The 15,208-nt window shown below is 47.5% G+C and overlaps 1 protein-coding gene and 1 non-coding gene across 5 annotated transcripts in view; both read left to right on the top strand.

The window, feature by feature from the left end:
- MECR (mitochondrial trans-2-enoyl-CoA reductase) overlaps positions 1-15,208 on the top strand; it is a 39,438-nt gene that overhangs the window by 6,408 nt on the left and 17,822 nt on the right. For 2 of the 4 annotated variants that reach the window (XM_067725177.1, XM_067725175.1), the window contains exon 1: positions 1,574-1,767. The exons of 1 other annotated variant lie outside the window; for it this stretch is intronic. In XM_067725177.1, the coding sequence (XP_067581278.1) occupies positions 1,604-1,767 (164 nt within the window). In that variant the 5' untranslated portion in view covers positions 1,574-1,603. Of the gene's footprint in view, positions 1-1,558; positions 1,768-15,208 lie in introns of those variants that run through there. One more of the 4 variants, XM_067725176.1, reaches the window with a different exon arrangement.
- Positions 3,534-3,637, top strand: LOC137220267 (U6 spliceosomal RNA). The gene has a single exon (XR_010941579.1). It is a non-coding gene; the product is annotated as a U6 spliceosomal RNA (small nuclear RNA).

Below are 15,208 nucleotides of genomic sequence, written 5' to 3'. Positions count from 1 at the left end.
CAAGTCTTTCTCCCACCATGGAACACCAACTTTCTCTAATAATAAAAATAAGTACAAACACTTTTTAAGCATGCACTATGAGCCAGTCTAGATGTTTTACATATGATGTTTCTCATTTAATCTTTACAATAACCCCCAGGAACATTTATCAAATGCTTTCATGTGCCAAACATTGAGCTAAATGCTTCAAGTGAATGATATCTCACAACAGCCTTGAATCAGATACTATTATTTCCTTCCTTTTACAGGTAAGGAAGTGGAAACACAGAGAGGCCAGGTGACTTGTCCAAGATCAAATGGACTTGTCCAAGTCCAGTGGCAGAGCCAGGACTCAAAGCCAAGTTGGCTAGAATGCAGCACGTGCACTCTTCATCATGACATTTTCTTTTCTTCCTCAGAGGAAAGGCTCTAAGTTGGCAAGTTTGGGGTCAATAAAATCCAATGAAAGGAATTCTTCCTTGTCCTTTGAAGTCCTGATTCAGTGTTTCTCAAGTTTGTTCCCCAGGCCACCTCCATCAGAATATTCTCGAGAGCTTCTAAGAAATATAGATTCCTGGACCCTTCCCCAAGATTCTAACTCAGTAGATCTGAGATGAGACCTCAGGTGAGTTTCATGCCTATTGAAGATTTTGAGTCACGGGACCGGCTCCAACAGCACTCCCTCCAAGGGTGCCCACCCCCACCCCAATCCCAAAACACCTCTCTCCTTCAGACTCCAGCAGTGCCCTCTGTCATGTCCTAATATTCAACTGGGGTGTTGGTTACGCTCATGTCTTCCTTCCACTAATAATATGATCTAGCATCTTTCTCGGGCTACACCCTTTTACCCATTGTCCCATTCAATCCTACTGCACCCTGAGCATTCTGAGAGGGGGCTCTCCTTCTTATGATTCCTCCCTTGTAATCTGAGCACACTTGGCATTCTACAATGTGCTATCCGGTCCACGACAACATTATTCTGTTGTTCTATCCAATCCTTACAACAATCTTGAAAGAAGTATATTAGCCCCAATGAGAAAACTGACTCAGTTTCAGTCACTTGCCCGAGATGGCCAAGGTAAGAAGTGGAGGGTCTAGGATGTGAACCTAAATATCTTCTAACTCCAAACCCAGTACTCTTGCCTCTATATCAGCTTACATCCATCTCCTCTACTTGGTGTAGGGAAGTAAGCTTTGCCACCCTATGCTAGCAGAAGACAGCGGGGATTAAATGAGATAATGCCTTAAAGGGCCTGGCAGAGTGAACGCTCAGATGGTGGGGAGGAGGAGAAACTGAGGCCAGAGAAGGTGAAATGTCTTCCCCCCCAAGTCAAACACCAATCGCAGACCATAGACACAGCCTTAGGCCAGTATCAGACGCTCCTTGTTAGGAGTTCAACTCTGGCAGGCTCAGAATCTCCGAGACTCCCTTAAGTCCCTCCACCGACCAGGCCTCGCTCCCCTGTCAGTCTCACCAAGCGCCACCGCGCGGACCGCGGAGGAAGGGGACGGCCTTCTAAAAGGAGCAAAGGGCGTGGTCACGCGACGGGGCGGGGCGCAGGCGCGAGGTCGCTGGAAGATGACGTATCTCACAGCGTCCGGCTCTGAGTTAACCGGAGGGAGCATGTGGGTCTGCGGGGCGCGAACCCCGGCTCAGCTGCGGCGGCGGCTGTTCCCCGCGTTCCGCCGCCGGCGATCTGCTGCCGCCGCCTTCTCCGCATCTGCCGAGCCCTCCCGGGTCCGGGCGCTGGTCTATGGGCACCACGGGGACCCAGCCAAGGTCGTCGAGTAAGACACCGCGCCGAAATGGGGCAAGGGAGCTCGGGTTCCTGGAGGGTTTTAAGATGGGCTGTGGAAAATGGGGACTGGAAAGGGAGGGACAAGTCCCGAGGAGGAAGGCAGCGAATAGGACCGAAACTGTAGCCCAGGGCGTGTGTGGTAGCTCAGAAAGTCGTTGCTTGGAAGTTGAAAACCCGAGAAGCACAGTTATAATTGTAGTAATGGCTGACGTTCATTGATCCTGTACTGTGTGTCGGGCAATACCTGTGTAAATGGATGCTCTCATTTAATCGTCACAACAACCTTTTGGAGGAGGTACTTGATTTAGCCCCGTTTTGCAGATGAGAAAATGGAAGCATGGGAAGTAAAATCACTTGTCCAAGGTCACACAAGCCAGTGAGTGGCAGAGTCGGAATTTTTGAACCCAGGTCTGTCTGACTGGCCTACGTGAGTTCCTACGCTCTATTATATTATGGAAGGAATTTTCAGAATACTTTTTGGTCCATTTGGATCTTCACATCTCAGAAAGTAGGTCAGAGATCATTGTTTCCATTTTACAGAAGGCAGGGGACTTGTCCAAAGTGATATAGCTAATAAAGATTGGAACAGAGACAGGGATCCATGGCTTATGAGTCCTGTCTCGTGTGATTTCCTCTCCACTGCGCATGTGCCTTTAGTTAAAAAGAGATCCTGTTTTGGAGCCATACAGACCTAAGGTCAAATACAGGCTCAGCCTCTTAGTAGCTGTTTGATCTTGGACAAGTCACTCAGCCCTTGTTACTTTTATGATTATGTCCTAAAATTCTGTTGGATCTTAACCCATGATTTTCACATGTGGCTCATAAAAACAGTATGTGAATTTTCAACGATTATAAATCTGCACATAAGCGATTATAGTCATTCAAAAGAGCTAGTAGGGGGCTTCCCTGGTGGCGCAGTGGTTGAGAGTCCGCCTGCCGATGCAGGGGACACGGGTTCGTGCCCCAGTCCGGGAAGATCCCACATGCCGCGGAGCAGCTGGGCCTGTGAGCCATGGCCGCTGAGCCTGCGCGTCCGGAGCCTGTGCTCCGCAACGGGAGAGGCCACAACAGTGAGAGGCCTGCGTTCCGCAAAAAAAAAAAAAAACCCAAAAAACAAAAGAGCTAGTAGGGTCACTAGTGGCGCTAGGGCAAAAGCATGGGTCTGGAGTCAGAAGACCTGGGGTCAAATCCTTGCCTCCCTGTCCTGGCTGTGTGTGTTTGGCAAGTTACTGAGATTCTCTAAGCCTCGGTTTCATCACATTTAAAAATGGAGACAATGTAGTCATAGCTCATAGTGCTAATCAGCTGCAATAAAAGGAATGCTCTTCACCAGAAAACACCTGCATACTCTCTTGCAGTCCCTTATTTCCAACTCTTCGATTCCCAGCAAATGGTTTGATTGTTTTCCAAAGGTCAGGCCAACAAGGAGTTATTTTCATGATTAAAATACAGGCTAGAGGGCTTCCCTGGTGGCGCAGTGGTTAAGAATCCGCCTGCCAATGCAGGGGACACGGGTCTGAGCCCTGGTCCGGGAAGATCCCATATGCCAAGGAGCAACTAAGCCCATGCGCCACAACTACTGAGCCTGCGCTCTAGAGCCTGTGCACCACAACTACTGAGCCCATGTGCCACAACTACTGAAGTCCGTGCTTTACAACAAGAGAAGCCACCACAATGAGGAGCCCGCACACAGCAAAGAAGACCCAACACAGCCATAAATAAATAAATTTCTTTAAAAAAAAAATACAGGCTAGAGTGCTGGCTTCAGCAGCACATATACTAAAATTGGAACGATACAGAGATTAGCATGGTCCCTGTGCAAGGATGACATGCAAATTTGTGAAGTGTTTCATATTTTTACTTAAAAAAAAAAGATACAAGCTAGGTGTTTTGACAGCCAAAGGGGTTAAGCCTCAGATAATTTCACAGTCATGCACTCAGCCTAGCCACATCCACCATTAGAGCAATTGAAAAGAATGTTGAGAAGACACGTCAGTCAATAAACCCCAATTTGTATGTTGATCATAGGTAATAAATCACCATGTTGGGAAGACACCTCCCTGAGGATTGCTGTAATGAGTTGGTAAAGTTCTGATGAACACTTTTTCCAAGAGTGCACCCCAAACAGGAACGATGTAGTGCCTCTCTCACAGGCTTGTCATTTATGCGTCTGGTGCAGGACCTGCCACAAAATAGGAGCTGCAAAAACGTTTGTTGAATCTGAATCTAATTTCCGTAATAAGTGCACCTTTTATTGAGTTCTGTGGTGATGAGGAAGGCGTCTCCAATGTGCAGGGACCCTGAGAAAAGGCCTGGGAAGGTTAGGAAGCTGAGTGCAGCTGCCTCCTGATTGATTCCCTCCCCTTGGAGAGTCAGGGAAGCTAGAACAGACCGGTCTGGTTGCAGATGCCACTTAGGGAAGAAAGACAGCTTGTCTCCTTGTGTGGGACCCTGATAATTTCCGGGAAGTTCAAGACATGATACTTCCACGAAGCATTGTATTCAAGCTTGGCCTCACATCTCAGTCACCTGTGGCACTTATGGAAACTATGTATTCCCAGGTGCCACTCCCGAGGTACGTAGCAGGTCTAGAACAGCCCTAAACATCTGAGTTTTTAAAGCTCTCCAAGTGACTCTGAGGCCTAGGCCAGGGTTGAAAACCATTGCCCTGTGGATACGGATTGTCAGGCACGCAGTAATTCTCTCCGCCCCTGAAGGGCAGCTTTCCCTCCTGACCCAGATTCAGGTGACCTGACTTGATCGTGTGTGGACTGAGGCCAGAGGCTGGGATTCTCTTCTTTGTAGTCATGTCTTAGGTGGTTTAGGGTAACCACGCTGTCACAGAAAGAATCAGGTGTCCTTTAAACATCCTGGTGACTGGATGTGTCAGGTTACACCAGGTGGGGTCATGGTGTCTGAGCGGAGTCCGAGCAGAGTATTCCCCGACCTGCTGTGGTTTGCGATACTTGCACTGTGGGCGGAGCTCTGGGAACAGCAGGGAGGGAAGGAGAAAGAGTCTGCTCAGATCTGAGAGGTTGCAGAACTCCTCAGAATGCGGCCTCCAGGGACTTCCTGTTCTTGTGTCAACATTCTGAATGTCCCTCTCTTCATTCCTCTTGGCCCCAAACATTCCAGCTGTTCTCTACTAAGGCCTTTTCCTTTGGTCTCTTAGAGTTTCTTTCTTTTATGCCCAAAATGAATCCCTTAAATAAGCACTTGGGCCTTTTTCATGTAAAGAATTGAACTGCTGACCTAAATGAAGCAAGACTGCAGGAGAAAATTACAAAGATGGGAGAATTACAAACATTCCAGAACTTTCAGAGGTCCCCATGACCATCAGCCCTCATGCAAAGTTCTGGATTCTCTATGACGTAATTCCAAGAAACTCCAATGTCCTCTTTCCTTTTGTTCCTGGAAGTCCCATTTTAGAACTTGATGTTCTCTGGATCTTATAGTAAAAACAGCTCTCATTTATTGTGTACATACCATGAGGCAGGCATTGGGCTAAGTTCTCCACGTATATTATGGATTTTAAGAATCACAGTAGGGGCTTCCCTGGTAGCGCAGTGGTTAAGAATCTGCCTGCCAATGCAGAGGACATGGGTTCAAGCCCTGATCCAGGAAGATCCCACATGTCACAGAGCAACTAAGCCCGTGTGCCACAACTACTGAGCCTGTGAGCCACAACTACTGAAGCCCATGCACCTAGAGCCTGTGCTCCGCAACAAGAGAAGCCCGCGCACCACGACGAAGAGTAGCCCCCACTCACCGCAACTAGAGAAAGCCCACTCGCAGCAACGAAGACCCAACGCAGCCAAAAATAAATAAATAGAATAAATAAATTTATTTTTTAAAATTAAATGTTAAAAATAAATAAATAAAAATCACAGTAACCCAGTTTGCTCATTGCTATCACCATTTTACAGATAAGAGAACCGAGGCTCAAGACACTTGAAAGTCACTCGCCCAGGATCATACAACTAGGATGTCCCTTCTTTACTAAAGGTCCATGATATAGACATAGGCCAGAAGAAACAATGACAGTCATTGCGAATGTTTTTTGAGCATGAGATGGAGTATAATACTGGGAAGAAGATAGGTCAGAAGAGAAGGCGAAATTCTAGGTCATTCAGGTGACCCCAAGTCTCTGCTCTTCATAGGACGCACAGCCCCCTCCCCACCCCCAGGGAAGATGGTAGGAATGCTATCCTCTGTCTCGTCCCCTTTTCAGGATCCTGACACTTTCATAAAACAGCATCCTAGTCATCATGGCTTTCTCACCTGCCTGCTGCTAGCACAGAATGAAATGAAGCTGTGAAACCTCTGGACAAATACCCTTTCTGTCTTAGCCAGATGGAATTTGGGGGAGCATGTGGTGGGGACCCAGGTTGTATAGGTGGTGAGTTCTCACTGTAGGGCACTGTTTACTCTCAGGGGATTTCTTCTTTTTTACAGTTGATGTCAGTGTTTAAAACCAAAACTCTGTGCAAATGACTTGGTTTTTAAACCAGAATTACGGTACTTTGAAAAAAAATTAGCATTCTGGTTTGGCGCCCTAAGAACTGGGATTTGTTTGCTTGTCTGTCTCCTGGAGCTAGTTTCTGTGGTCATGAATGGAGGGGAGGACAGAACTCATTGTGCACCTACCATGTGAGCCAGCATTTATTCTTCGAGGGCCTACTGAGCGCTAGGTGCTGAAGGCGCAGAGATTGATCATCTGTGGGCTTTTCCCTCAAGGAGCTCACATTCTAGTCCAGGAGATGATCCAGGGGGTAAGTGCTAGGATATCTATGTTCAGAGTCTGTGGACACCCAGAAGATGAGCACCCGACCCTACCCCCTCGGGGTGGTCAGAATGCTTTCTCTGAAGACATGAGATCTAAGTTGAGTCCCCCCAGAAGATCAGGTGAGCCATATACAAGGAGGGAAAGTAGAAGAACCTGCATGGGCAGAAGCCCAGAGGGAAGAGAAAATGTGGTGTGTCTGACTAAGGAATATTCGTTGGGCGCCCTCACATGTGATCTGTGAGGGAGGAATCTGTGGAAACAGGCTCAGAAGGGACGAGCCTGAAGTCGCAGGATTCGGACTCAAGCTGGATTTCACATCCTGTGACACCGTTACATTACCTTCCCTCTTGACTTAACATGACGCGGCCGGGTTTGGGGCCCAGCCCTTCTACCCTCTTTTCCTCATTCTTTCCTCTGAGGGTGAAACTTGGCAGCACACCTCTGAGGGATTGCACCGTAGACCAGGGCTTTCCAACGTGCAGAGTGTCTGGGAGGAAGTTCTTATCATCCGGCCCTCTCCTAGCAGCTCCTGCAAGCACGCTGGTGTGATTCCAGGTCTTTCCCACCCTGGATGGCGTGGGAAGGGTCTTCATTTTAGAGAAGGAAAAGCAAAGATAACATGAGGCTAATCTGTGGCTCAAGGGGTGTCATTGGGGACCACCTGCAAGAGCACTGGCCTGGCTTGTAGTCCCACCCACGCCACTCATTGTTAGATTGAGGACATCACTCCAGTCTCCATTCTTTTCAGTTTTTTGTTGTTGTTGTTGTTGTTTTGTTTTGTTTGGGGGGGTTATTGAAGTATAGTTGATTTACAATGTTGTGTTAGTTTCTGGTATACAGCAAAGTGATTCGGTTATATATATATATTCTTTTTCATATTCTTTTTCATTATAGATTATTACAGGATACTGAATATAGTTCCCTGTGCTATTCCATTCTTTTCATTTGTTTTTTGATAAAAGAAAGGGGTTGACCAAGGTCAGCAGCGGGAAACATGGGAATGCGTGCCATCCCCCCGCCCTGTCTTCTGTGCCAGTGACAATCTTCACAGCTCCCTTTTCTGTGTACCTCAAAACCTACACACCTCTTTGCCTCATTCTCCCCAAACAACACTCTTTCCTGCCAAGACAATGAGGCCTCAGCACCCTTCTCAACATTATCCTGCAGCCGTGGAAATGGTTCTGAGGCTTGAGTCCTCTGATCCAACAATCGTCCAGCTCCGGCAAGTCTGTGAAGCTGAAGCAGGTGTTGGACTGCCTGCTCGCCAGTGTTTGCTCCAGGGAGCAACGATGTGACTTGAAATAAGGGGTCCTGGGCACAAGATTTCACCAAGGGCCCCCTTTGCCATTGGTTAGTTACACAATCAGAGGCCCAGCAGGCAGGGGCTGCATGGTCATCGTCCTACCCATCAAAGAGAAAAGCAGCTGCAGGCGGGGCCTCTGCCCCCTGCTGTGGCCCAGTCATGCTCTCTGAGGCAGCAAGGAGAGTTAGGCCTCAGCAGACTAAGCAGCAGACTCTCTGCAGCTCCCTTCACGCAAGTTTCCTGATGTTAGCAGATGTAGAATATCATGGGGCTCGCAACCTTCCTGGTTATCTTAGTTGAGGGAAATAGGAGATTGAGAGGGTAGGGAGAGGGTTTCTTTGCCAACCCTGGGTAGAAACTTGCAGAAGTTGCCATCTGTCTCTGATTCCCTTGCATTCAAAGCGATTGTGCTACAGAACAAAAAGTCCTGAATGGTGGGAAGGCAAGATGACTCGGAGGCAGAGAACCCGGAAGAGGCGCAGGGAGGAAAGCGGGAGTGTCCGCACACCACGAAGAAACACAGAACCCGTGAGCTTTGCCCGGGAGAGGCAGAGAGCCCAGGACTCCATGAGAAGCCCCCCAGCTGTGGCCACCAGCATCCCCTGCTTCCTCCACAGTTGCCTGGTTGTGCCCTGCTTATTAACGATTAATCAAATGCCCAGCACTTCACTAAATCACAGAAGGCGGCTTGTTTGTGACCACGGGGACTGCAGACAGACCCGGGAGAGCCACGTAAGACATCAGCTACCTTCCCCCAGTGCTCTGTGATGGAATGCACATTCTTGGCTCTCTGTAATGAGCAGAGGAGAAAGTCTCCGTGGCCCATGACAACTCTTCCTGCGCAAAATGACGAGGGACCACTTTGAGGTGATTGAGTGGAAGATGCAAGATAAGTACAAATGGTTGCTAATTAAATGCGGAAGGCAGGAAAGATATCTTAGCAGAGCTGGCTGATGCCCGCCTTACACGGCCAGCATAACTGAGCCAGGCCCCAGAGTACTGGCCTCTTTTTCCCCCCCTCTCAAAAGGCTCTTTCTTCTGCCTGCTTTTGTCTCCCTTGTAGTTCATATGGCATCACAGGTGTACAGCCTTTGCCTCAAAGGAGCCATTGTGACCTTATCCAGTGTGGGATCTGTCGAATGAAGGCAGAGGCATCCCTCCGAGTCGCGTGGCGCCACTACTCACAGGGGAAGGGACTGAACAGTCTTGGGAAAGTGTCTTGAGATCCAGCCAGGCTGTGTTTGGGTGCCTCCTTTGCACTCCATAACACAGCCACCAGTTCCTTTGGTGAGTTTAAAGCAAAAAAAAACAAGGAAGAAATTGCTATCATTACACCCGAGGTCCAACTCTGGAATTCAGACTCGGCCCGGTTTTCCTTCCTGTCTCGGCAGAATGGTATCCTTGACGACGCTGTTAGAACTGTCTGCAGGAACAGCAGTGTCTAGTATTGATGGCATTCCGTGGGGCAGGCTGGGGCTGGTCTTCCTGGTGAGACGCAGCTGGACCAACACACCTCCCCCTGCGCAAGCAGCCTGTGTCAGGCCTGTCCCCGCCCTCACCCACCTCTGTCTGCAGCTTCAACTTTCCGTCTCCTGCCCCACTCCCCTTCCCTCCCACTTCTGTGAATTTCAACTGGTGCAGAGCAGCTAGGCTCCCAGAAGACAAAGAAGAGAACTGGGAGCAGGCTGCAGCCCAGTGCAGCACTTTTCATACTGCTGTCTGGGGTACTCAGTGTGCTGTGAGGGTAGTGTTCTCAGCTGAGTTAACTCTGGAAACTCTGGGTTACACAAAGCCACGTGGGTTGCTTTACTGGAGGACTTCTCAGAGCCTTTATGACTCTAATGTGCAGTTTGAATCTTATAAAGGTGGTTTAGTAGGCAGCGTTTCCCAAAAGTATTGGACCCCAGGGAATACCTATTAATATCTCCCAGGACAGAGATTCCACACACACAGTGTAGGGGATGCCGGCTTAGTGTTCGACAGTCTGAGCTTTGGAGTCAAGCTTAAGATCAAGTCTTGCCACTTACTAACAGCTTAACCTTGGACAAGTTACTTAACTTCTCTGAGCTTCAGTTCCCATCTGAAAATTGGGGTGACAACACCCTCCAGACAACTTGAGGACTCAACAGCATCTTGTATATGAACGCTAAGCACAATGTCTGGAGCTTTAATTGTCCAGCCAGATCACCCAGAATAAGTTTATCTACTATCCTAGACTCCACCTACACGCAGCTGACTCACCTCTGTGTGTCCAGTGCAGAGCACCCTCTGCTCCATTCCGTACTGCAGGCCACCTGCTTCAGGCTTCAGATGTAACACCTTCCTCCCCACTCCAAGCCACTCTTCTTTCCTCCTATCTCAACATCCAGTTGCCCAAGCCTGGGAGCCATCAAAGACTCCCCAGCCACCCCCATGGAGTCAGTCACCAAGTGAAATCAATGCCACTTTTTATTTAAGAGATTCCAGGTTATCAGATCCTTCTCTCCATTCCCACAACTCCAACCTCGACTGCACCTGTGCCTGGCCTACCATCAGGTCAGATTCTTTACCATTCCCTCTGGCAGGAAATCCTTCGTTTCTCTCAGTCCACCCCATAAGCTCCTGTTTATCCTTCAAGCTTCAGCTAAGATATCACACCTTCCGAAGTCCCTTTGGTAACCCTTTGCTATCCCTCCGGCTGGTCACACACTCAGTTGGCTTTAGCACTACAAGTGCCCTCCCAGTGTTTCCACATGTGAGTCCCCATGCCATCAATCTCCTGGGCAGGAGATACTATTTTTTTCATCTTTAAAGCCCTTGGCACAGTCCCTGGCACTTAGTAGGACTGTTGATAAATATTTGTTTAATTAAATTTACTTGAATTTTCCGAAAAGTTGCCGTCTTCCTTTGAGTGATTCATTGATTTTTTTCAGAGGTATAGCCAGCTGTTTCAGAGGTTTCCTTGGCTATTCCCACCTCTGACAACAGCTAACATTTCTTCAGCATCTACTGTGTATCAGGTACTCTAGCAAGTGCTTTATGTCCATTAACTCACCTAATCCATGAGCTGACTTCTAGTGTTCTCCCATTCCACAGATGAGTACTGTGAGGTTCAGCTAGCTGGTCGATGACTGAGGTAGAATTCACACCCAGGACTACCTGTTTCACTCCAAATCCATGTTCTACCCTTCATCTATGAACTGAGAGCTACCTGTATTCTTATCCTGACCACAGTCATCTAGATTTTTAAGAATTACAAACGTACTGCAAATTTGATCTGCACTCTCCTGTGAGGAAAAGAGGCATGGGTTTTTGCTTAGATTGAACTCCCTTAAGGATAATCTCCATTTTTATTTGTACCCATCGTTCAGCGGTATTTTCCTAAACAGCCCAGGACCAGGGAGAGCAAGTACCAGCCTCAGTAGCTAAGTCCTTGGGGTGTGAGCCCCTCCCCTGACTCCCTGACTGTCGCTTTTGCACCACATTTTCTCACTAAAGAGGAAAACGGGACAATTTCTTTAAGAAGCATTCTCCAGCACTGTTGTGGTCCCAGATGCTGTGCTGAACACTGAGTTAAGACTAAAAGTTCTCTGCCCTCCGTGAGCTTACAGCCTAGTAGGGAGACAACACACATTCTGACTTTAAAACTCAGTGATAAGTAAAAAGTACCCTGAACTGAGTCTGAAAGACCTGGATTCAAATCCGAAGTCATATCTGCACTCCAAAATCCAGAAAGCTCTGAAAACTAGCAGTTTTGTTTTTTCATAACTCATTTGGAGGCAAAACCTAATCTGGAGTGAAGTTTTTATATGGTCACTGTTCAACCCACTTAGTGTGAATATTCCTACTTTTTGCTTCAGGAACAATGTGTCTGATGGGAGTGCTGCCTATCCCCCAGGGAGGGGTGCAGCTAACACACGGGCCTGAACTCTGGAGGACATCCGGCCCCAGGAGTTGGAAAAGGAATGTGAATTTATGCTTTGTGATCAGTTGAAGAAAATGTATGAAAAGACTTCATAAACTAGATGGTCTTAAATGGCATAGTCACCCCCATCTGTGTAATGGGAGCACTGAGGTTGGAGCAAGTGATTTTTTTCAGGGCCAAGAAGAGCGTCAAAAGATGCTTTAGGGGACAAAAAAGCAAACAACCCAATCCAAAAATGGGCAGAAGACCTAAATAGACATTTCTCCAAAGAAGATATACAGACTGCCAACAAACACATGAAAGAATGCTCAACATCATTAATCATTAGAGAAATGCAAATCAAAACTACAGTGAGATATCATCTCACACCAGTCAGAATGGCCATCATCAAAAAATCTAGAAACAATAAATGCTGGAGAGGGTGTGGAGAAAAGGGAACATTCTTGCACTGCTGGTGGGAATGTGAATTGGTTCAGCCACTATGGAGAACAGTATGGAGGTTCCTTAAAAAACTACAAATAGAACTACCATATGACCCAGCAATCCCACTACTGGGCATATACCCTGAGAAAACCAAAATTCAAAAAGAGTCATGTACCAAAATGTTCATTGCAGCTCTATTTACAATAGCCCGGAGATGGAAACAACCTAAGTGCCCATCATCAGATGAATGGATAAAGAAGATGTGGCACATATATACAATGGAATATTACTCAGCCATAAAAAGAAACGAAATTGAGCTATTTGTAATGAGGTGGATAGACCTAGAGTCTGTCATGCAGAGTGAAGTAAGTCAGAAAGAAAAAGACAAATACCGTATGCTAACACACATATATGGAATTTAAGAAGAAGAAAAAATGTCATGAAGAACCTAGGGGTAAGACAGGAATAAAGACACAGACCTACTGGAGAACGGACTTGAGGATATGGGGAGGGGGAAGGGTGAGCTGTGACAGGGCGAGAGAGAGTCATGGACATGTACACACTAGCAAACGTAAGGTAGATAGCTAGTGGGAAGCAGCCGCATGGCACAGGGATATCGGCTCGGTGCTTTGTGACCGCCTGGAGGGGTGGGATAGGGAGGGTGGGAGGGAGGGGGACGCAAGAGGGAAGAGATATGGGAACATATGTATATGTATAACTGATCCACTTTGTTATAAAGCAGAAACTAACACACCATTGTAAAGCAATTATACCCCAATGAAGATGTTAAAAAAAATAAAAAAATAATATGACAAAAAAAAAAAGATGCTTTAGGGGAAGTAAAATTTCAGCCAGGTCCTAAAGGGTGAGTTCAATTTCTCACTTTGCAGAGAAGCTGTGGAAAAGGAATTCTGGGCTGAGGGAAGAGCGTGTAGAAAATGTGCAGGAAAAAAATGTCTTTAAGTAGCTTGAGCACGTGGACTCTGTCAGCTTACAGAAAAACTCTGATTATCTGTCAAACTGCAAGAGAGAAGCAGTACAGATGATATAAAGGGGCAGCTAGTCCACAATCCATTTGCTCTGGGCAGGATTTTTCTCTGGAGGGCAGACTTACATATGTGTTCACAGAGAAACAGTGCCGTCTGGGCTGACGCCTCCCTCCTTATCCTGGTGGAGAGGCTGTGGAGCCCTCCCCCTGGCCCCCAGCTCCCCAAGCAGGCCCAGCAATGGTCAAGGCTGCCCACTACTCCAGGCTTCTCTTGCAGCCCTCTGCGTGGTGTGGGGTCAGCCCTTCACCTGCCGGCTTCTCTAGCGTCAGACTGCCAGGTTCAAACCATATCAGCCACTTAACGACTTTTGGTGGCCTGAAACAAGTTATTTATTGCGCCTTTGTTCCTCCGCTGTAAAATCAGAATAATACGAAAGCTCACACGGAAAGCACTCAGCTGCGTGCCTGACTGGTACATACTCAAACAGTAGTTATTATTATTACGAGGACTCTCCCTCCTCCAGCTACGTATAAATACATACATTCCGGGCTTCCCTGGTGGCGCAGTGGTTGAGAGTTCACCTGCCGGTGCAGGGGACACGGGTTCGTGCCTCCGCCCAGGAGGATCCCACATGCCACAGAGCGGCTGGTCCCGTGAGCCATGGCCGCTGAGCCTGCGCGTCCGGAGCCTGTGCTCCGCAACGGAAGAGGCCACAACAGTGAGAGGCCCGCGTACCGCAAAAAACAAAAACAAAAACATACATTCCTTAATACTTAACCTAAAAGGGAAAAAAAAGCCCTTTCTGTATTCTCTCTGCCCTGGTCATCAACTCCTTCCTAGTTAACCATTTTCTGTAGAGAGTGTTTTTATTTTGATTTTTTGCAGCTGTTTCTCGATCATGGTAAAGCATGGCCTCCCTTACTTTGGTCATAATCCAGTACAGGGATTCCCACGTTGGGTCCCCAGGGGTCCTCGTAGGCAGTCAGAGGGATTCCCATGCTCATTTCAGGTACTGGTTTAGAGCAAGGTAAGTAAGAGAGCCAACTCTTAAAGTGGATAAGCCCCACCCTGACCAATTCTCTTACACTGCGTAAGTTTCATCATCTCCAGGAGCCTTCATTTCCTGCTTGATAGAATGGGAATAGTCATACTTTCATCACAGGGGTGTTACACTTAGATTATGTGTTTAAAGCACTTAGCACAGGTGTGTTATACCTGGTGTATAATAAACACCTCACAAATGCCTGCCACAATTATTACTACTTAGTACGAGCGATTTCTTAGAAATCACACTTTTACCCTAAGTGGAGCCTCAGGTATAATTAAAAGATCAGATTTCAGCAGGAAGTGGGTGGAATTACATCAGCTTAGTGCAGTGACACTGTTGCCTAATGCTAAGAACCTCTGGTTGGCTTTTATATCTGCCTTTGGTGAGTAAAAATAAGGAGAATTATTAACAAGTACATTTGGGCAGAGAAAAGCACTGCAAACATGAAGTCTCAGAGGTATGGAGAGAGACAGAAAAGGAATCTCTGATAATTAAAAGTCATGAGGATCCATTGGTCTAATACACTGATCAGTCCTTTCTGGTTGGAAGGTCTCCTTTTATTAAAAAAAAAAAAAGCAGCACATGGGCATTGCCACTGGGCAGGTTTTACCCATTAACCAACATTCCAGTGGATAAAGACGTTAGTCCCCTGATGTCTACAGCACACCCACTGTGAGTACTCTGAGTTACCACACAGGCTTGAAGTGGGAAGAGCTCTTGGAAGTGATCAAATGCAAGTTGGGGGGGAGGGTGGCATCATCCCCATTTTACAAATGGAGAAACGAAGGCCTAGAGCAGGGAAGAAACCTGCCTGCAGTGACGCAGCCATCCTTTGATGGAGTTTCACACCTGAGGCCCGCAGCTCTCCATCCAGCATCCTTTCTGACAGACCAGATCCTCATCCAGCAGGGACATCCTTCCAGGGGGTGAACCACAGTCACCCAGGGAGTTCTTTCCCAACTCCATGGGCCGTCTCT

This window comes from Pseudorca crassidens, chromosome 2 (genome assembly GCF_039906515.1).
Source record: "Pseudorca crassidens isolate mPseCra1 chromosome 2, mPseCra1.hap1, whole genome shotgun sequence".
Classification (NCBI taxonomy): domain Eukaryota; kingdom Metazoa; phylum Chordata; class Mammalia; order Artiodactyla; family Delphinidae; genus Pseudorca; species Pseudorca crassidens.
Note: the sequence above shows the minus strand (reverse complement) of the source record. Positions and strands in the feature narration are given on the sequence as shown.